The 23311-nt window shown below is 45.6% G+C and overlaps 1 protein-coding gene across 1 annotated transcript in view; it reads left to right on the plus strand.

The window, feature by feature from the left end:
- DOCK5 (dedicator of cytokinesis 5) overlaps positions 1-23311 on the plus strand; it is a 191311-nt gene that overhangs the window by 112711 nt on the left and 55289 nt on the right. Inside the window, exons 14-25 of the mRNA XM_084884799.1 lie at positions 4305-4429; positions 5944-6042; positions 7273-7345; positions 9397-9500; positions 11247-11430; positions 15123-15220; positions 15453-15542; positions 16968-17068; positions 18766-18900; positions 20806-20917; positions 22376-22446; positions 23193-23299. Of these exons, the coding sequence (XP_084740925.1) occupies positions 4305-4429; positions 5944-6042; positions 7273-7345; positions 9397-9500; positions 11247-11430; positions 15123-15220; positions 15453-15542; positions 16968-17068; positions 18766-18900; positions 20806-20917; positions 22376-22446; positions 23193-23299 (1299 nt within the window). The remainder of the gene's footprint in view (positions 1-4304; positions 4430-5943; positions 6043-7272; positions 7346-9396; positions 9501-11246; positions 11431-15122; positions 15221-15452; positions 15543-16967; positions 17069-18765; positions 18901-20805; positions 20918-22375; positions 22447-23192; positions 23300-23311) is intronic.

Here is a 23311-nt window from a genome sequence, read left to right on the forward strand (position 1 = left end):
AAATACAGTCAAATCTGGAGGTTCTGAGGGCTGAGTTCTCAACCTAAGAATTTAGGGGGACAAATTCAGCCCATGACAGGCCCCCTTTGCCTCTCATCTGTTCTCTCTCCCTCGGTGCTCTCACCTACTCACTCGGCCTCTGGGTGTTAGTTGCCTCCAAATCCATCTCTGTGGCCCCTAGAGCTCTGTGTCATCGATCCAACTACTTCCTGCCTCAGGACCCTACTAGGTACTGTTCCCTGCCTGGGCTCCTCTCCTCTCTTTAGTTCTTAGTTTTTGCTCAGAGTTCCCAGTTGGGATGTGTAATCCTGTGTATCTTCTGTTGAGTTTTATCAACAAGAGAGGCCCCCTCTCCAGCCAGATACACAAATAAGAGGTCTGAAAGTCACTCTCCACCCCTCTCCTCCCTTTTCTTTACACCTCACTCAAAGTTCCTGGACAAGACCTGCCAGTTTTACCTTTAAAAGGCCTGTTAAGTCCACAACCTTGCCCAGCCCGCATGGCTCAGTGGTTGAGCATTAACCTATGAACCAGGAGGTCACTGATTCAATTATTGGTCAGGGCACATGCCCAGATTGTGGGCTGGATCCCCAGTGTGGGACTTACAGGCAGCTGATCAATGATTCTCTCTCATCGTTAATGTTTCTATCTCTCTCTCCCTCTCCCTCCTCTGAAATCAATAAAAATATATATTTTTAAAAGCCACAGCCTTTCTCTCTGTCTCCATTGCCACTACCTGAGTGGTAGCTACTGTCATCTCTTCCCTGGACAACTGCCATCCCTTCCTAGCTGGTTTCCCTGTTTCTGCTTGCTCTTACTTCATTTCCTCTTCTCCGCGCTGCAGCACGATCAGCTTTTATGAAAGCTCACCTAATTTTGTTCCCTCCTCCCATGCTGAAAACATTTTGATGACTTCTGTTTATGTTTAAGATGAAGGCACCAATTCTTAGTTTAGCCTGCAAGCTTAGGGAGACATGTCTCCTGCCTGTCTCTGTAGCCTCATCTCACACCAGACCCCACCTCCCATTGGGAATACTTCATCATAGGTCTGCTACCTCTGGGCCTTCGCACATGCTCTCTCTCACTCTCATCCCACCAATGTCAGCTCAAAGGAAGATGCCTCTATGCTCCCAACAAGGTTGGAACTTAGGGTTATGCTTTCACAGAGCCTGGCCAGTTCCCTGACTTGTGGTGATGCATTTCATCCTGTGATTATCTGACAACTGGAGGCCCAATGCACAAAACTTGTACACTGGGGAGGAGCAGGGGGAGATCCCTCAGCCTGGCTTGCACCCTCTCAGTCTGGCAGCCCTCAGGGGATGTCTGGTAGATGGACATCCTTAGTGCTGCTGAAGAGGCTGTGAGCCTGGCTTCTGGCTGAGCGGCTCTACCCCTGTGGGAGCGAACTGACCACCAGGGGTCAGCTCCTGTGTTGAGCATCTGCCCCCTGGTGGTCAGTGTGCATCATAGCAACCAGTTGTTCCACCATTTGGCCTATTTGCATATTAGCCCTGTATTATATAGGATGAGCTGATTGAGAGTGAGGTTCGTACACCTCTCCCCATCATCTTCCCACATTCAGTACAGTACTTGGTACAGAGTAGGTCCTCAGTCAGTACTTTAAATGAATATTGTCTGTTGGTACCATCATTTATTCTACCAGCTGCTTTATTGTTGGAAACTGAGGTACTTTCCAAGTGTTCACTTTCATGAGCAATATCACAATGAATATCCTAATAATAATCATGACCCACATTTTTTTTTTTTGTTAATCTTCATCTGAGGATATTTTTTCCATTGATATTTTTAGAGAGAGTGGAAGGGAAGGGGAGAGACACAGAGAGAGACACATGGATTGGTTGCCTCCCGACCGGGCCTAAGACTAAGCCTTGACTAAAATCAAACCCAAGACAGTTCAGTTCGTGGGCAGAAGCTCTAACCACTGAGAAACCAGCTGGGCAAGGCCCACATTTTTAATACTTTGAAATAAATATTACCAGTGAAGTTGCCGTGTCAGTTAAGGCTTTTGACACAAACTGTCAACTTCTCTACTGACCAAGAATAATGTCAATTAAGATTTCAAACTGTAATATATAAATAAGCCCCTTTTTCTTCACCCTCACCAGTTGTTAGCAATATCTTAATGTTTTTTCCATCAGAGAAGCCATGAAAATGATGTGTTGTAAATATGCACCTCGATTTTCTTGTAGTCCTCCAGGATTTTATTTTTACCCTGGGGGGCAGTTCATGTAGTACAGATGTTGGGGTCATTTTTATAATACTGTCTTTCCACCCAAGAACTAGACATTCCAGGTTTCATTTCTGTGTCTTAAATAACATTTAAATTTTGTCTTCATTGCGGGGAGGAGGGCTACACATTTACTAATTAATTCATTTAAAAATTTTTGTGCTAGTTACCCAAAAATATGACAAGCAGAAATTATTCTGATATCAGTAAAAACGATTAAGCTGACTTACATAAACATAAAGTATTTGATAGGCTTTCAGAAATAGTGTCTACCTCATCAGGTTATTATGTGCATTAAATAAATTATTGCATAAGACACTTGGTATATTTTTATTTTTTTGTTAATCCTTTCCTGAGGATATTTTCCCATTGACTTTTAGAGAGAGTGGAAGGGATAGGTAAAGACAGAGAGAGGGAGAGAGAAACATCGATTGCTTACCTCCTGCCTGCGCCTGATCATGGCCAGGGATCGAGCCTGCAACCAAGATACATGGCCTTGACTGGAATCAAACCCAGGACCCTCAGTCTTCAGGCCAATGCTCTATCCACGGAGCCAAACCAGCTAGGGCAATATTACATACTTTGAACCGTGCTTGGTACGTAGTAAGCACTTGATAAATATTAGCTTTCATTATTTCAGATACATTAAAATACTCATATGGGAGTGGGGGGGGGGGGCAATGGTAAGATATATACACATATAATACCTTAATAAATAAATAAAAAAGTGGCCAAGACCAGTTTGGCTCAATGGATAGAGCGTCGGCTTGGGGACTGAAGGATCCCGGGTTCGATTCCGGTCAAGGGCATGTACCTTGGTTGTGGGCATATCCCCAGTAGGGGGTGTGCAAGAGGCAGCTGATCGATGACTCTCTCTCATCGATGTTTCTAACTCTCTATCTCTCTGCCTTCCTCTCTGTACAAAATCAATAAAATATATTAAAAAAAAAAAGTGAAAAAAAATGCCAACTCATTGGCACTGAGGTATAAATGTAAAATAAATAAATACATAGATAAATAAATAAATAAAATATCACACTCTTGCCCTAGCCAGTTTGGCTCAGTGGATAGAGTGTCAGCCTACAGACTGACTGAAGGGTCCCTGATTCGATTCTGGTCAAGGGCAACTCAATCCCTAGTGGGGGAGCATGTGGGAGGTAACCAATCAATGCTTTTCTCTCATCATTGATGTTTCTACCTCTCCCTCTGCCTCCCTCTCTGAAATTGATAAATCTATATATCTCACTTATATAGAATACTAGAGGATCCTTGCAGGAAGATTCCTGCAATAATAGGGCTTTCTGCTGCCCTGCCTGCTTCCCTCCCTCCCTGCTTGCTTGCTTCTCCACAGCTTTGCTCTCTTCTGCAGTGCTTGGCTTCTTTCCACGCTGTCTTCAGTCTTCTCTCTGGCCTGGATATGCAAATTTACCACCATCTTGGTTGGATTAATTTGGGTACAAGCCCTGATTGGCCGGTGGGCATGGCTTGTGGGTGTGGTGAAGGTATGGTCAATTTGCATGTTTCTCTTTTATTAGAGAGGATATATAACATAAAATAAGACCACACTCTTGAAGGCACTATTTAAAAACCATGACACTATATGCCAATAAAATACACCATGTACTTTATTAGACGGCAGTTATTAAATAGAATGAAGACTGCTAATGAAAAGAGTTCATTCTTTAAAAACACACTTCAGAGACACTTGGGCATGTGTGGAGAGGTAGAATGGAGTAATGGGAAGAGAACAGTACGTAGAAAAAGTGCTCTGTGAGTACCGTATTTTTAGGCGTATAAGACGACCCCCTAATTTTACAGTTAAAACATAGGTTTAGGCCTGTATTCTCTGTATAAGACTACCCCCCACTTCCGAGGCAACACCAGTTCTTTTTTTAATAGACTGCCTCTCTGACTCTGGCCAATCTGAGCTAGAACACAGTAGCTCACTCTAGAGTCAGACCTGGCTGGCCATTCCTAGTTTACTTAGAGTTTGTCTATCAGAAAACTTGAAAGTGATTCTCTCAGCACCATTCACAGGACGGTTGTCATGTTATAGGAGATGTTCGGAATGACATTTACGTCACCCTGATCCACGGGGAGTTTGACAAAGGGAAAAAGAAGACGCCTAAGAACGTGGAGGTGACCATGTCTGTGTGTGACGAGGAGGGCAATACCTTGGAGGTACGCACCGCGGCCCAGAAATGCTCTACCATCACTCATTCGTTCCTCTCCCTCTCTTTTTTAAATTTGTCTTTATTGTTGAAAGCATTACAGAAGTCTCCTTCCCCCCACTTCTTTACAGTAACCAGAGATGTCCTGCCTGGAGTTGATTGTTCTCCACATTAGGGTGCATTTGGTTTTTCATAAGGAAAAAAATATGAAACCTGTTAAATTCGTGATTAGCCTTGACCAGTTTTAGTAAGAAAACCATTGAGACTCTTAACGTTTATATTTCTCCTGAGCTAAGAAACATCTCAAGCCACCACTGATTTCATGTACATACTTCTGCTGCAGAAGCTCTTCAGCATTGCCAGACTGTGTGGCCCCTTCCAGGCCAAGTTCCCGGGGGGCTTGGGCGCAGGGGCGTGTGCCCAGGAGGCACTGGGAGGCACTTCTCCTCCCCAGGCCAGTGGGGAGCCGCAGACACACCGATGAGGGAGCTTCCAACTGGTAGCTGACCTCTACCCATATTAGAGTCATAGTTAGAGGTCAGCTATGATGGTATCAGGAAACTGCAGCCCACAAAGTATCCGTATCTTCTCAGGGAAACACAGGAGGGAGGGATGGAGCTGGGAATGGGTTCAGGTATCCTGGCTCTCCAACCAGAGTTCCGGCTGCCCAAATGGAGAAGACACGGGAGAGAAGGAGATAGGCAAGAGGCTTCTTTGTCGCAGCTGGCATCTGGCTTCTCTGTCTGAACCTTAGTTACCTGCTTTGGAATCCAAGACTCGAACTGCCAGCTCCCTCGGCTCCCTGTGTGCCTCTCTGCACAGGCACCTGAGAGACAGCGAGACACACAGCCCTGTCCCCTCCCCTGGGTGTTAGAGTCTTTGAAGGAAACAGTCCACTACGTGACGGTGTTCTGTGTCATGGCACGAGCAGAGTGCTGTGGGAGTGGTTTATCTGTGGTCTCAATAGAGCCCTTAGCCCGTGAGTTCAACTACACATCTTCTCCGAGTCGGTCATTCCACGGCTTTGCTGACCAGCTGGGCAGTGCCCCATTGAAGCCTGGTTTACTGAGCCAAGAGGTTCATTACTCGGAAGAGACAGCCTTGAGTTTCAGTGAACATGCTGTGCCTACACACCCGGTCCTCAAAGCAGAGTCACGGGCCCTCACAGCCATGCACAGCGTGTGCTCACAGCTGCCGGTCAGCTCGTAGGCCTCCGCTCCCAGGAAGGAGAGGGAAGAAAAGAGTGTATGTCTTGGGGCAGTGAGGGGAGGAGAACCAATGTTGCAGCAAAGAGGAGTGTTAGGACGGTGCTGGGTCCCTTAGTGATAAGCACATTTAGACCCTCAGGTAGGGTTGCAGAAACTCATTCTTACTCTACTTTTCAACCCCAAATGGAATCAGCTTGTGGGTGCCAGTGTCAGGCCTACGCTGGCCACTCGCAGGGCTCATGAATGCTGTACAGTGTACAGGGTTCTTTTATTGTTCTAGTAACATTGTCTCCTAACTTTTTCTCTCCATCCAAAGAAAGCACTTCATCCCGGCGCTGGATACGAAGGCATTTCGGAGTACAAATCAGTGGTCTATTACCAAGTCAAACAACCCTGCTGGTATGAGACTGTCAAGGTGAGGATGGCACGCCTATCGTAATGAAGCTGGTTCACATTCCTTTCTTCCTTTTACCTACCAACCGTCCCTCCCTTATCTGGAAGTTTTAGATGGGTTGCCTACGGTGTGCAATAAGAAATGGACTGCTCATTACAATTCTGCATACGAGTCAGATTTCTTGAATGATACGCTCCTTCATTAATGGGTAGGAATTTGAATAGAGAGCCTGTTGTAATGATACAATAAGCTGCCAAAATGGTACAAACCCAAATGGGAACTCGCCCACTCTGCCAGCAGTTGCCTAACTTTGTTTGCTTCTTGGCCGCTACCCAAGTTTTCTGGGCCTCTTTTCAGTTTAAATACGTATCTTACAAATGCCAGCGTGCTTCTCCGCTCAGTCATCTTCTGAGAGCCTCTTGCTAGCCCTGTGACGGAAACATCCCGCGCTGTAAGGCCCTTCTGAGGAGGTGCCTGCGACTCGGAGAATATGCTGATTCCCAGGCCCTGAAGCTGCTTTGGTGCTCTTTCTGATTGCCCACGTGTTCTGAGTTCTCCACAGATAGCACGGGAAATACACATTTGCGTTAATATCTCCATTCAGAAGTAACTATTGCCCGCAATTTCATATACTTGAGGTGTTTTCAGTTATGCTGTTTATACAAATCTATACCATGCTCTTAAAAACTACTTTATCTCGAAGCGTTACAGTTACTCAGAAGTGTAATTTTCGGTACTTGTATAGTAAGTACTCCATCGTAAATCGTGCCCAGATTTATTTTTAACCATTTGCATAAGTTCTCTGCTCTTTTCATTGTCTCATACTTCCGTTTTTCCTGTCCCCCATCTTCATATGAGCAGTAAAATCTTCCTTGTCTTTTTTCCTTCTATGATAGACCCGAATTATTACCATATAAACATACATCTTGAAATCTGAAAGGTCCTATATGAACCTCAAAGTGCTAATGTTTTTTTCTCTGAATTATTTCCTGTTTCAAACAAGAAAACACTAGAAAAGTGGAATATCTCCATTCTCAGGATCTTCCATAAGCAGCAAAGATGATCTTCTCCTGAGGGTCTTCTGGCTTGAAAATAGCTAAACTCCTTTGAATGAAACCTCCCGCCAAATCTCAGGTTATAGGAATTAGTGCAGGGACAGGACTCTTAAACTCAGCCTGACTCCATAAAACGAGCTATGAGAACAAAGTAATATATATGTGTGTGTGCTATTGATTTCTTCTTATTATGCAGGTATCCATTGCCATCGAAGAGGTTACTCACTGCCACATACGGTTTACCTTCCGACACCGATCCTCTCAGGAATGTAAGTACCAGGAGGTCTGGGTCATCCCCATATGAAACATACTTGCTCTTGCCTGGCGGCTTGCATTGGCCTGGAGAGCAAGATACTTGGCATCTTCATTTCAGAACTCATTGGTGCTTTGAAATCAGAAAAAAGAAAAAGAATTTTTCTGGGCTTCTAAGATCTATTATTATTTTGTATCAGAATTCCCCCAAAATGTTTCACAGTCCGCAGGAATAGGAAGTGCTATAACTCACCTCCCTCTAAGACAGTCTCGTTGTGTGTTGTTGAAAAGTCCTGCAGCAAGAAAACTTTTAATATAAAACTATTTAATCTATTCCAGTCTCCCCAAATGACTACTTTCCTCATTTCAAGTCTTCGATTATAGATAAATGCAAAGGCTGCCCTTAAGTGTGAACAGAGAAGAAAATTGATTGTTTGTAGATTAATCACAAAATTTCCACAAGGATCTTGTTCTCATTTAGCACATACAAATGCAATTTTTTATTTCAAACTGGATGTAGTCGAGCCATCTACATACCAGACTGCAGGCCAGGGCCACTGCTCTGAAGGGCCTCTCTCTGGGCAGGTTAGGAAAGTGAGTGAGAGAAGAAGAGACTGCATTCAGAGGAGGAATACGTCCACAGCAGCATCGAGCTGTGGGGAACAGGGAGCCTGGCACCTTGCCCATTAGGGGATTCATGCCTGAGATTTCCTACAGCGTAGTTGAGGCCTGAAGGGGAGTAGAAGTTAGCCCAACAGAGAGTGACAGTGCAGAAAAGTGCCTGAAAACCAGAGTGAGCACCGTAGAGCCGAATGTGGGAGCAGGGGGAGCAATCATAATTTCAGGTTGCACAACATGAGATTGTTACTTGGTCAGTCAATGTCAAATGGTCAAAGATCAGCAATTCCATATGGCTCTACGCCAGTGGTTCTCAACCTTTCTAATGCCGCGGCCCTTTAATACAGTTCCTCATGTTGTGGTGACGCCGAACCATAAAATTATTTTCGTTGCTACTTCATAACTGTAATTTTGCTACTGTTATGAATCGTAATGTAAATGTCTGTGTTTTCCGATGGTCTTAGGCTCTACAGCAGCAGTTCGTGACCCACAGGTTGAGAACCGCTAGTAGGATTGCCCAAGATCATTGGAAAACACAGATATTTACATTACGATTCATAACAGTAGCAAAATTACAGTTATGAAGTAGCAATGAAAATAATTTAATGTTTGGGTCCCCATAACATGAGGAACTGTATTAAAGGATCTCGGGGGGGCGGGGTGTGTGTGTAAATAAATAAAGGATTTCGGTATTAGGAAGGTTGAGAACCACTGTTCTATGCATGGCCTTTATCCAGCTGTAGTTTGTACCAGACACTCAGTAAAGCTCCATCTACACACCACCTTGTTTATATGCATAATAATCTGATAAAGCACATACTACTTTAATCCACATTTATGTATAAAGAAACTGCACAGAGAGGTTAAACACTGCCAGGAGCGGGGGAGCCAGGTGGGCTGGAGCCACATCACGAAGGAGGAGCCATTAAAGGGTGTGTTACAGGCGGTGGGTGGTGGTTTGGTACATGTTTAAAGCAGCTTTATTAATATTAACATGTTGGCCATAGCCCAAACGGTCCTCGAAAGGAGAATGGATAACCGTTGTAGAAATAGAGGGAAGAGGTGGGGGTGGCCTGAACTTAGGTGGGAACAGAGGGGATGGGAAGAGTGGCACAGGTTCCAGGGGTAATCAGTACATGGAGCTGACATAGGGGCGGCGTCGGTGTCCACACCCACATTTCTGATTGAGATCACCTAGGGGTTGCTGGCCTCATTCACCTGTAAACGTAGGGAGGGGAGCATATTGGAGGGACCAGAAGATTTCGGTGCGGGGAATACTTCCTGGAAGAAGCCTGTGACACGCACTGAGTGATGGTCACTTGCTGAACTGGGCTGCTGATGGCATGATTGGACATCACACCCCAGAGCAACATGTGAGGCCGGCCGTCATAGCCCTCACTTCCTGCCCACCTCTCTGCACTGCTCAGACTCGCTGCTTCTGTCTTTTCAGCCAGAGATCGATCGGAGCGAGCATTTGGGGTGGCCTTCGTGAAGCTGATGAAGGCGGACGGCACCACCCTGCAGGACGGGAGGCACGACCTGGTGGTGTATAAGGTGGTACACAGAATGGGCCTCAGAAGTCACTGAGGAAGTGTTTCCTCCTTCTGAAATTGGTTCTGAAGGCTCCTTTCAGACGTATACCTGTACACATCCAAAATTTCCCTAGTCCTGGCCAGCATGCTTCAGTGGTTAGAGCATCTCGGCCTGCTCACAGGAGGGTCTCCAGTTCAATTCCCTGCCAAGGGCTTGTACCTGGGTTGCAGGTCCGATCCCTGCCCCTGGGTCGAGGTGCATTGAGAGGCAACCAACCGATGTGTCTCTGTCACATCTGTGTTTCTCTCTCCCTCTCTCCCCTTCCCCGCTCCCTCCCACTCTCTCTAGAATCAATGGAAAAAATATCCTCATCCAGTGAGGATTAAAAAGCAAACAAAACTTCTCTAGACCTGCGTGTGTTTGCGCCTTTAAGTCTAGAATCCCAAAGGCTACATCCCCCTGGCTGTGTGGTCTCCCCTCCTCTTTCTAGAGAGAGTGAGTGCGGTATTAGTCTCCCTCTCCCGCACGTGGCGCTCCTGGCTGTCCGCCTGCCTTTGGGTCACCCTGCGTGGCGTGTAGACGGTTGCACTGTTGGGCGTGGTTAGGGTGCTAGGGTGTGTTTTTCATATCAGTAGGAGCCAGGCACCATTTCTCTGGTATTGAGCATCATTTCCTTCCCTATTGTCTTCTAACTGCTGCAGAGCTATCGCATCTTCTGAGATTTTAGAGTGGAGAGTAGATGCCAGAAGATCTCGTCCCATCCAACAGTATGATAGGGTTGGCAGCTTTTTTGAGATGTACCCACCTGATCTGTAGTGTTCTTAATCATTATAATTAGTTCATAGATAGTTTGGGAAGGCAGGGCAAGATGTTTCTTCCCAGTGAACCCCAGTCAATTCCATGGTGCATAATTGTGACCATTTAGAGCACATATGTCAAACACAAGGCCCGTGGGCCAAATCCAGCCCGCCAGGCCTTGCAATGTGGCCCGCACCGCGCTGTCATCACTGCACTCCGCTGTCAGTTTATGACATTGTCAGTTTATGACTGTTCAGTAAACCATTCGGCCCGCGATTTAGGCTGGATTTTAGATTTTGGCCCCTTCTCTGATTGAGTTCGACACCCCTAATTTAGAGGTTCAAGATAATAAGTTCCAAGCTTATTTATTATTTATTTTTGTATTTACTAGAGGCCCAATGCACGAACTGATGCACGAACATTCATTCAAGAATGGGCCTTCCTTTCCCTGGCTGCTGGCACTGCCTGCACTCTGGTCGGAGCCACCTATTTGCTCCAGCCCTGAGCTGCCTTTTCGCCTTCCCATGCTGCTCAGAGGCCTAGAGTGGCTGGGGCAGTGCAGAACGCCTGCATTGTTGCCATGGCAACGATGCAAGCTTCCTTCCCCGATCCTGGCTGCTCAGTGCCTGCATATGCAAATTAATCCACCATCTTTGTTGGGTTAATTTGCATATCCATTCCTGATTGGCTGGTGGGCATTGCAGAGGTATGGTCAATTTGCATCTTACTCTTTTATTAGCGTAGATAGCAGACACCTAGGCTATTCTTAGTGTAGTTCACAACTTATTCCATGTTTGTTCAGTTTTGAGTCTGGGCTCGCACCCTGAGAAGTGCTGCCATTCTCGGAGTTGGAAGGGACCTGGGCTTAATTTGATGAAACCTCATTTCTCATGCCAGAAAGGCACCGTCTTCATTGGTGTGTGAGAGGTGGTGCCTTCCTTTGGTCTTCCTGACATGCTGCCTTTCCAGGGAGATAACAAGAAAATGGAAGACGCGAAGTTCTATCTGACCCTGCCTGGGACCAAGGCAGAGATGGAAGAAAAGGAGCTGCAAGCATCCAAAACCCAGGCCAGCTTCGCCGCCACCAAGGAGAGCACCAAAGACAGTTTCCAGATTGCCACCCTCATCTGCTCCACGAAGCTCACACAGAATGGTAGGTGTAGGGACTGGTAATGACTGTGGGTTGCTCATGCATTGGTTTTCCTCTAATTTGATGTACGAGATAAAGAACCAATGGAATTTGTTCTGAGAAAGAAGACGCTGGAGGATATTAATAAGCCACCAATCTCAGAGCATTTCCTGATCCGGAGGGTGGCTGTGCTTTCACACAGACCCTGACAAAGGCATGTCTTACTAGCCAGAGCAGGACTACTCAGACTCAGAAGGTGAAAAGCCACAGGCCCTTGTTCAGGCAGAGCTTGTTGGCTCTTTATTTTTTCAAAGCAAGAACAGACCGGTTTACATGAATTACTTGTTGCTGGGCCCAGGTGGAGGGTGAGAAAACATTTGCTGTTCCAGGAAAGGGAAAAGAGGTTTCAGGTTTGTGCCAGCTGTTCACAGTCACCCAAACCCCTAGCACATGGAGACCCAGTATTCCCATTGGTAACCTCAGTTTACTGACCAGAAAAGTGAGTCAAAGTGCTACAATATTGTGCCTAAGATCATAAGTGGTGGTCTTGGATCTAAAAATAGATAATAACTCCAAGGCCAACAGTTTTGTGTGTTTTTTTTCAGTAAATGTTATGGTTTCTGATCCTCTCCCAAAGGTATTCACTATCCTAAATTCTGGGATTGTAATGTAGAGTATCCAGAATTCTTACATACTTTTCTTGAGGATGGAAATTGGGACAACTTTGGACATTTGGTAATACCTAGTACAGTTGGGGATGGTCATTCTTGATGATCCAGAAATTCCACTCCAGTTCTGTATCTCAGAGAAGCTACTGCACCTGGTCCAGAAGAGACATGAGAATGTTCATAGCAGAATTGTTTGTAACAGAAAAAATTAGAAACAACACAAACGTTTACTGGCAGTGGAATGAGTAGATAATTGTGGTGTATTTATGTTATGCAGCAATGAACATTAGCTAGAGCTATATACATCAACCTGTATGGGTTGCGTAAACACAGCTAGTTCAGGGCTATCCATAACACAGTGCCACCACTTTCCTAGGCCCAAGACCTGTGATTCACCAGATGCCAAATGGATTTCTAACATGAGTGGTGACATGGCATGCCAATATGTTTAGGGAGTAAACTTCCAGGCTGGTCAATGGGTTCTTTGCAACTTTGTGAAACTTCTGGGTGACGAGTGTGTAAGCCCTTTTTCTCAGGCAGTGGTGAGTGGAGTGAAATGTAGATGGAGTGATCCAATTGAGTAGCCTGTGACCACAGTGGAGATGGGAAGATGGGAGAGGATAGTGCCTAATGGCAGGCCTAGCACAATCCTGTTATTACATACTGAATGAATGAATAAATAAATTAAACTAGCTTCCTCAGGGTTCTCTTTTCATTCATCTGCTTATTCAGTCTTTCATCATGCATGCATTGAACACTTACTAGGTACATAGCAGCATGGTGGTGTATAAGAATAAAAGCAATATGATTCCTGCCCTCAAATGGCTCAAGTCTATGGGAAGAGAGAGATACCAAGAGTGTCTTTTATTTGTTATTTTATGGTTATGGATATGGATATATGTAGGAAAGAGTGCCAATATTAGAGAATGATTAGGAAGTTCTTCCCAGAGGGAATAGAGATTGAGATGGGCCATGAAATTTAAAGAGCTTGGCTAGTGTGGCTCAGTGGTTGACCAGGTGGAACAGAAGGTCACAGTTTAATTCCCAGTCAGAGCACATCCCTGGGGTTTCCGGCTTGATTCCCACATAGGGTACATGCAGGAGGCAACCAATCAGTGATTCTCTCTCATCCTTGATGTGTCTATCCCACTCTCTCCCTTCCTCTATCTGAAATAAATAAAAACATGTTAAAATAAAGAGCATTAAAAAAAGAAATTTATTTATTTATTTATTTATTTAAATATATTTTATTGATTTTGTACAGAGAGGAAGGGAGAGAGAGAGTTAGAAACATCGATGAGAGAGAGTCATCGATCAGCTGCCTCTTGCACACTCCCTACTGGGGATATGCCTGCAACCAAGGTACATGCCCTTGACCGGAATCGAACCCGGGACCCTTCAGTCCCCAAGCCGATGCTCTATCCATTGAGCCAAACCGGTTTCGGCTAAAAAAATAAATTTAAGTAGGAGCTTGCAAATACATAGTGTTTTGTAATGTACATTGTGTACATTTCAGAAAAAGAGAAGAATATATGCAAAGTCATGGAGCTATTTCAGAGCATGCCACAGTGTGGGGGGTGAGGCATACAGAGCGAAAGGTGGGAGATGTGACAACAGGACCAAAGGTGCAGCCTTACTGCCTTCCATGCGTATTACTAGGACCTTATTCTGTTGACAGCTGACAGGCCTTGTGCAGTGTCTCTAGGCACTGTGTTTTGGGAACTTCCAAGATATTAAACAATATGCAAGCCAATAAAACAAACACCAGTGAAGCAGAGTGACTATTGTAATGAACAGTATATGGTTTCAACTATATATATATAGTTGAATACATATATTCACACTATATATATATATATATATATATATATATATATAGTGTGTGTGTGTGTGTGTATACACACACACACACACACACACACACATACTAGAGGCCCGGTGCATGGGATTCCTGTGGGGATCAGCCCGCTGTGGGAGCACACTGACCACCAGGGGGCAGCTCCTGTGTTGAGCATTTGCACCTTGTTGGTCAGCATGTGTCATAGCAACTGGTCATTCTGCCATTTGGTCGCTGGGCTTTTATATATAGGATTTATACAAGTCCATTGATTGAAAATTACATGTTGCTTCTTTTACTAGATAAAGCTCTGTTAATGTTAATAGTAACTTGATGTCTTAAACAAAATAGTAACAGACCAGATGCCTGCTATATTTCCACAGGACACTTTGGTAGCCAACATTCATTAAAGCTGCAAGTGGCTTAAAAATTCAAAAGTCTATGTTTTAAATGCGAAGTCATCTCAAGATTTTTGTTCCAGACTTACTCAACGGGGCCATGAATCTGTTCTGCCTTCCTTTGAAATAGCAACTTATCTGGTTTGCTTGTCTGTTTCTCTGCAGAACTCTGGGGAGGCAATATGGCAGAGTAGCAATGACATGATTTTTTTGGAATCAGATGAATTTATAATTGGATTCCATTCCTACCACTTCCTAGAGGTTGTGTGACCTAAAGCGAGGAATTCAGTTTCACAAAGCCTCAGTTTCCTCATCTCAAAAATGGGAATAATAAAGTCTGCTCCACAATATGGGTGTGACATTTAAAAGCACTAGTGCATGTGTATAAGTTCCCTTTTTCCCTTGGAATCTACAGACACACATAGTGGCAAGGGAGAAATTAAGCAGTGCAGCAAATTAGAGGGAGGAAGATTACTTACAAATAAACATATTTAAAAGGGAGTGTTTTAGGCATTGGCTGTGGGGCTGTGACGTCATTATTTGCAAAACATGAGTTCTGTTCAGGTATTGTTTTATGGTCATGAACATTAGTGGTTCATTTTTAAAAAATCTTTTACAAGTAAAAGAAGACCACAAAGCTTTTCTCTGATTTAGGTGGATCACAGTAAATTAATGGAATACGTAAGGTATATTGGCCACCATTAAGAGCCATTGTCTTTTCTAGAGAGTTCTGCAGCTGTATCCAGCAATGGTCTGGATACTGCCCTTTCTAATTGCTGTCTAATGTTTACGGTTTGTGCTCTTTTCTCCTAGTTGACCTGTTAGGCTTGTTGAATTGGCGTTCGAACTTCCAGAATATTAAAAACAACCTAAAGAAGTTAATGGAGGTGGACGGAGGAGAGATTGTTAAGGTATGTTTGGATATCCGTACTTAGAAATATACCCACTATATGATGACGTCAGCATTTTAAATTAAACCTACCTTTGTGAACATAACATTATCTACATTGGGGAGCAAGAGTGATTTTTAAGAAAATGCTATTTTAAAACCTATGCTATTGAAACCTAATTATCCCTGAATTTCTATACTACAGAGCTGAGCCAAAACCACCAAATAATCTCTCTGTTTTTTTCTTTCTCCAGTTTTTGCAAGATACACTAGATGCACTTTTTAATATAATGATGGAAATGTCAGACAATGAAACATACGACTTTCTTGTGTTTGATGCACTGGTAAGCAGTTAAGCATATTAACTAGTGTTTATCCTCTGAACCGTTCATTTTTGTTATGCCTCCTGCATAAATATTTGTATACATCTGTCTTGACTGTTTCTTGAGGATAAATATCTGCAAGTGAAATTAGAAACATTTGGTTTAGAGTCAAAGCCTTTCTTTTTTCCCTTTCCTAGTAGATCTCAATTTTGATGTACTTTCCCTTTCTCAAGAGGGAAATCAAGGCTGTATCACATTGGAAATCAGGAATTACTTTAATCACTTAAAGTCCCACTTCACACCAGGAGAAACACTCAGAGGCTTGTAGCGTATGTGTGTATGTGGGTTCACGCGAGGCAGACTACTTCCCAAGTCAGAGATGAGTCTTAGTCACATATACTACATACGATACACAGCCCTGCAGACAACTCAGTCTCACACAAAGCACTTAAACACACAGTCCGTCCCAGGAGCTGAACTCTAGACCAGGAGAGGTGATCTGGGAAGGCCAGAGTGATGGTGGTAAGGGGCAGTGGAAAAGACTGACACATCCAGGCCAAGCATTATTTTCTTGTCAGGATGTAAGTTCCGTGCAGAATTTGGGAAGTAAATTGCAGCTTGAGATCATTCACCAGCTTGGAGAAACGTGAATGCAAGCAGCCAGAGCTGGATGATATGGGACGATAAGATAGGAAATGCCTCCAGCTGAGGTCACCCCTAGTCAGTCATTACTCATACCCTGAGGAGAGACTGGCTCTGAGCCCTGTGCCTAAGGTCAAGAGGCATTCCTGCACTGGGGCAGGGGCGGTCTCGGTGCTCCTTCCCTCATGAGTAGGGGCAGGTGCAAAGAGCTTAGTTGTGGATTATGCGCCTGACAGTGATAGGAGAGCGAAATTGGGGGGCAGAAGTCCTGTTAGGCTCAGTTATTGGGGGCGTTCACACTGCACTCCAGAGAAGAAAGCCATGGAATATTTCATTAGCTGCCTCCAGTCAGAGTTTATACAAACACAGAAACCTGTCCGTATCCCCTCTCTTCTGCTCCATGTCTCCCCAATTGTGTTCCTGTGCGCTGCCCTCTGAGACAGCGAGCTCCCGGAGGCCAGGGTGCCCACTGGTTTCCTTGCAGCATCTGCGCGGTGCCTGACACGTCACAGTCTCTGTTCATGTTAAATAGAAAGGACCCCAAGAGTCTAAGGTGACCAGATGTCCCACTTTTGGCGGGACAGTCCCGATTTTTAACAATTTGTCCCACATCCCTCAACGTTTTAAAAAAGTCCCGCTTCGTCTCGATTGTTAAAAATCGGGACATCTGGTCACCGAACCGACTAGTACAGTGAGAATGCTGCAGACGTGGGGAAGAAGGAAAGAGCAACCGATGGGAAATCGGGGTGTTGACACGGAGCCTGGGACATGCTCCGAGCTGCTGTGTCTGTTCCTCCCTGGCAGGTGTTTATTATCTCACTGATCGGAGACATCAAGTTCCAGCATTTTAACCCCGTCTTGGAAACCTACATTTACAAGCACTTCAGCGCCACCTTGGCCTACGTGTGAGTACGGCTCAGGGAGCCTGCTGTTGGGTTGTCCGATTTGGAATCTTCTGTCTGCTTGTTGCAAAATGCGAGGGTTGTGGGCTGAGTAAACACGTGGCTGCGGTGGCAGAGACTTGTTCTGAGTTCCCTGGTGGACAGTGGGGCCGTGTAGCATTCTTACCCTGGAAAACGTGTGAAGTTCAGGCTCTCCTTCTGGGAAGTGAGAGAAGAGATGAGGCTGTTTATCTGGAAGATTCCAGAAGATACAGAGGAGGAGCTGTGGCCATTAGGAGCATCATCCTGGACATGTGGCCATGCTCGGGATCTTTGCAGTTGGGTGTCAGTGAGATTAGCAGGAGGCCCTGGGGATCAAACCGTGGATTAAACAAAACCACATCTTGGTAGAAGAGCAAGTCGGGTTCTCATCCTATGCCACAGAGCTGTAGAAGTATTACTCATGAGCTATGAGAAGGCTTCCTTTTCCCTCCTTTGCATGAGAGGGAATGGTCTCTGCCTCTTCCTTGGCATAGCTTGCTTCTGTCTTTGGTCCCTGGCTAGGAGAGCAAGGAATGTTCACGCTGCACTGTGCCCAGGAGCGCTTAGTTCATCATGTGGTCTCTGTGGCCTGTCATCCCAGCTATTGTGCAAAGCGGTGTGACAAATAGTGACAGGAATGGAGCAGAAGTCAGCCAGGTCTTCTGACAGGCTTTTGCCAGATCATGCCAATTGCTGCTGGCTGGTCTGCGGGGGTAGCTGCTGACCTGGTCTTTAGGTCACATCACACATCCCTTGTGAAAGGCAGCGCTCCTGGGGAGAGGAATCTGGATTTGGCCAGTTCCACTTGTGTCCTCTGAATTTTCTCTTAGAAACTCGAGATTCCCAGAAGGGAAGTTCACCATATCAGTGCCCTCAAAAGTGTGAATGGCCGAAACCGGTTTAGCTCAGTGGTAGAGCGTCGGTCTGCGGACTGAAAGGTCCCAGGCTCGATTCCGGTGAAGGGCATGTACATTGGTTGCGGGCGCATCCCCAGTGGGGAGTGTGCAGGAGGCAGCTGGTCGATGATGTTTCTCTTTCATCGACGTTTCTAGCTCTCTATCTCTCTCCCTTCCTCTCTGTAAAAAAACAATAAAATATATATTTTTTTAAAAAAGTGTGAATGCCTCATCTGAAGGCTCAAGAAAGACAAAAGGCTTTCTGCAGTCTCTAACCAGGGCTGTGTGTGTGGAATTCCGGACCATGGGTGCCCCGGTCTTCCCACACTCACAATGTGTCCTTCTGGCTGATAGTTACTGATGGCCACAGGTTTGGGCAGATGGGAGGGAATTAGACGTCCTTTAAGGAAACTGTCTCGGATGGGCAATCTCTCCCTTCAAGGAACATCTGGAAGCGTCTGTGTAACATATCAAAGACGAAAGTGTCTTTTCAGGATATGAATCTTCAGCTCTTTCATTTCTTCATCCTGTTTTAACATCCTACAAAGGGAAAGAAACCATCCCCGCATGTAAGCAGAAAGGAAGCTCTGAATGTAGACTGCCCTGAGGAAACTAAATTGCAAAGGAGCAGGAGCTAGCTTCCCTGTGCAGGACGTAGTCTGGAGGAGAAAACTGCCCATGTGACGTCTGTTCCCCCAGGGTGCCAGGTTCCCTCCCTGCACTGCTCACCCCAGCCTCTGAGGACCACTTTTCCCAGTGACAGTGCCTTCTCCTCCTTTTCAGGAAACTCTCCAAGGTCCTGAACTTCTACGTGGCTAACGCAGACGACTCCAGCAAGACAGAGATGCTTTTTGCTGCTTTGAAAGCCTTGAAGTACCTGTTTAGATTCATCATCCAGTCTAGAGTGCTCTACCTGAGGTAATGGTCACTGTCATAAGGTGTTGACGCCGTCCCATTCTCCATGTGGTTCTCCTTCGTCCTTGTGCTCATGCTTGGCACTGTGAGCTCTGGGTCACCGAGTTGCCAAATGTCAGAACTTCAGGACCAAAGATGGAGGTGGACTGTGAAACCATCAGGGAAGGTCCATGGGAAGTCCATTTGGGTCATTAGAATGTCTAGGCCAGTAATGACTGAAAGACATAGGGAGTCTGGTGGCTAACGCAGTTTGCTGGAAGCCTTGGCTGGGGATAGCAGCTCTAGGGAGGAAAGACTATATTGAACACAATAAGGGCCTTCATGGCTGTGCTGGGTGTAAAATCTAGGACCATGAGCTGTTGGTGGTGATAGAGGGAGAAAGGTGGCAGTTGTTTAGGGTGATGTTTTGGGGGTGGGGGAGGGAGGCCGGGGTTGGAGTTTCCTTGATGACACCATGCTTAGCTGATGGTGAAACAGCCACCGAGATAAGATACTTCCCAGTGTGGATTCCTAGAATAACGGCTCCTTCAGAAAGAGGAGAAATCTGGAAGGAGGAAGTACCTTTTCTGGGAATGCTTGCAGTGCGGTGCCATCTCTGACCTTCAGTAATTAGAGCTGGATTTCCAAACATTAAATGTATCTGTGAGGCTGAAGGACAGGGTCTGTGGATTGGAGCATGTATATTTTAAAGAGTTGTGCATTGAAAACCTATGAACAAAGGTAAACAAGTTACCTTGGGCAAAAAGCTTGTAACATATAGTACAGATCAAAGGTGAATAGCTGTAATGATTAAAGGCTCTTATGAATCAAGAAATGATTGACAAATATCTCTAAACAATAGAAAACAAGCTACAAAAGAAAAATCTAAGTGGTTGATTTTTTTTTTTTTAATCCTCACTTGAGGATATTTTTTTCTGTTGCTTTTTTAGAGAGAGAGTGAAAGGGAGGGACGGAGGGAGAGGAGAGAGGGAGGAAGGGGGAGAGAGAAAGAAAGAGAGAGACAGTGAGAGAGACAGAGAGAGACAGAGAGAGAGACAGAGAGAGAGAGGTAGAGAATGCCACATTCATCCAGTAATACTTATTGATGCAGAAGAACCAACCTCTCAGTGGTGGGCACGTCTTGAAGACTTCAGAGCACGTTAATCACACAAGCAGGCGTCAGTAAAGACTAAGGTGTCCTGGGTCCCGAGAAGACCCCTCTTGGAGAGCAACCAGCATGGCCAGCTCAATGGACAGAGTGACACTAACTGGACTGGCGGACGGGGCTGGGTTCAGAACGCTTCTGAGTTGAGGGGCTTTTCTATCCATTGTCTGAAACTTCAACTCAGAAGGCCAGGACTTGAGTAGATGAGACAAAATGATTAGAGTGACACAGAGAGGAGGAGGGAGTGGAGAGGGAGTGATGCTGAAGAGCAGAGCACAGCAGGTGTGCTGTGAGGGCAGTTAGCTGGGCTCCCGAGCTTATGGGGCATCCTGCTCCTGAGCTGAGGAAGGCAGGTGAGCATGCTGGACTCATCTGCCACTCCAGGCCAAGCAGCTTCCTGTGTTCTCTCCGGGCTGGCCATGCCCGAGACCACCAGCATGAGGCCATGGACGAGGTGGTCTTCAGAGAGCACGTGGCATCCCTCCTGACTGGCTGGCCACAGTGAACCAGCTGAGAGCTTTGTGGTAGGATGGTCCGTACATGCAAATGACCTCCCTGATGGTAATAGCAGGTGGTGATAACTCCTCAGGCCACTGGGTTTCTCCCCAAAACCATCTCAGAGCAGCTACGACTTCTCTTTGTACAATTCCAAGTGGTGACCAAGGGAGGCATGGGTCTCCACCGTTGTTGAGGCGACAGATATAACCTCAAAATTTCTTGTAAAGATGGAAAAATCTCACTGCTTTTCTCTTTTTCCGATGAAGATTTTATGGCCAAAGTGAAGATGGAGATGAATTTAATAACTCAATCCGCCAGCTGTTTCTTGCTTTCAACACACTAATGGACAGGCCTCTGGAGGAAGCTGTGAAGATCAAGGTCAGGATGGCTTTGTGGGGGCCCTGACACTGTCAGTGAGGATGGCCTGGGGTCAGCAGAGAACTAGTCTCATGGAGGGAGCGGGGGTGCTAGTTCCTGTGGATTTTAGTGAGAGCTTGTGACTTTTAGTATGACTTAAAGCACGGGGCGGGGGGGGGGGGGGGGGGGGGGGGGGGACACCTTTTACGTTTATTACGCTTTTGTATTCTCAAGGGTCAGTTTGCCAGAAGCAAGCTGCCCTTTTAGAAATCCCTTGAGTGACTGATGCAGCCCCTGGGAATTCAACCCTGGATTCTGATGTTAAAGGCGACAGGTTTTTATTTTTAGCCCTGGTCTTTCCGCAAGCCCAGGGTCACCATCATTTTCATCATTGTCACTTTTTTTTTTTTTTTTAAGGTATTATATGTATACAAATCTTTCCATTGCCCACCCCCCACGCCCATACATGCCCTCACCCCCCAGAGTTTTTCATCCATTGGTTTTGCTTATATGCATGCATTCAAGTCCTTCGGTTGATCTCTTATCTCCCCCACATCTCCTTACCCTCCCCGCTGTAATTTGACAGTCTGTTTGTTGCTTTACTGTCTCTGTATCTATCTTTTTGTTCATCAGTTTATAATGTTCTTTATTATCCATAAATGAGTGAGGTCATGTGGTGTTTCTCTTTCATTGACTGGCTTATTTCACTCAGCATGATGTTCTCCAATTCCATCCAGGTTGCTGCAAATGATGAGAATTCCTTCTTTTTTATGGTAGCATAGTATTCCATTGTGTAGATGTACCATAGTTATTGGATCCAATCATCTGCTGACGGGCACCTAGGCTGTTTCCAGATTCTAGCTATTATAAATTATGCATTGTCATTTTTTTTTATGCAAAATAGGTAATCTCTAAAGACTCACGTTTGAACTTCTTTTTTTCTTTTTTTTTAATATAGTTTATTGATTTTTCACAGAGAGGAAGAGAGAGGGATAGAGAGTTAGAACGTCGATGAGAAAGAATCATCGACCAGCTGCCTCTTGCACACCCCCTACTGGAGGTGTGCCCGCAACCAAGGTACATGCCCTTGACCGGAATCGAACCCGGGACCTTTCAGTCCGCAGGCCGACGCTCTCCACTGAGCCAAACCGGTGCCGGCTGAACTTCTTTATTTCCTCTTTGCTCATTATGGCAACGTTGTGAGGGAGAGGTCAAGGTTTTAACTGCCTCTTGAATACAAACATGGGTCCCAAATGGGCAGGGCCTGTTGGTAGTGCAGACAGCAGGCGGAGCCTCCTGACTTTTCAGGAAAAGAGGTTTTAAGAGGTTGTGTGGCACATCTGTGTTCCCTGTTGTTGCAAGAACCCCTGTGCCCCGTTCCCTGTTTCAAATCCGAGCTTTTTGGTTCCTGGGGGGAAGCCGGGAATTCCGTGTTTGTCCTGCTCGGCAGCTGACTCTGCCTGTGGTGTTTCCTTATAGGGCGCAGCTCTGAAGTACCTTCCCAGCATCATAAACGACGTCAAACTGGTGTTTGATCCTGTTGAGCTCAGGTAAATAGCAAAAAACATATTCACTGAGCCATTTTATGCTCCGTTCTGGGAAGAGCCAAGAGAAGCCACAGCGCCTGCTTCTGAAGAGGTTTGCGCGTTGTCAAGGGAAATGGGATGCGCAGACCTAAAATTAACTGCAGAAGAAAGTACATAATAATATGCTTCCAGCCCTATACCTACGTATCCCAGAATGCTAAGTCAGATGGCCGTGGGCACTGGGGTGCAGTTAGCAAAAAAGGATTCTGCAGCCAAAACCGATTTTGGCTCAGTGAATAGAGCATCAGCCTGCGAACTGAAAGGTCCCAGGTTCGATTCCAGTCAAGGGCATGTACCTTGGTTGGGGGCGCATCCCCAGTGGAGGGTGTGCAGGAGGCAGCTGATCGATGTTTCTCTCTCACTGATGTTTCTAACTCTCTATCTCTCTCCCTACCTCTCTGTAAAAAAAATCAATAAAATATATATTTAAAAAAAACTTAAAAAAAAAAAAAAGGATTCTGCAGAAGTTGAGTGTGAAGGCAGGTCTGAAAGCGGTTAAGGTCCTGGGGGTACTTGGGAAGTCGAAGCAGAGTTAGCTCTAAGGCTGATACTGGAAGTGAGCAAGGAATAGTCTCTCCTTTGCTTCCTCGAGACAGCCTCTGAGGTCATTTGGGAGAGATTTCCAGGTGAACCTCAGAGCAGAGGGGAAATAAGTAAGGGCACCTTGTACTTGGCACCATGGAAACGCTAACCACGGGCTTCCCTTCCAGCGTGCTCTTCTGCAAGTTCATTCAGAGCATCCCTGACAACCAGTTAGTCCGCCAGAAGCTGAACTGCATGAGCAAGATCGTGGAGAGCAATCTTTTCCGGCAGTCGGGTAAGTCTCCAC

The sequence above is a fragment of the Pipistrellus hanaki genome, assembly GCF_964339955.1.
Source record: "Pipistrellus hanaki genome assembly, chromosome: 5".
Lineage (NCBI taxonomy): Eukaryota > Metazoa > Chordata > Mammalia > Chiroptera > Vespertilionidae > Pipistrellus > Pipistrellus hanaki.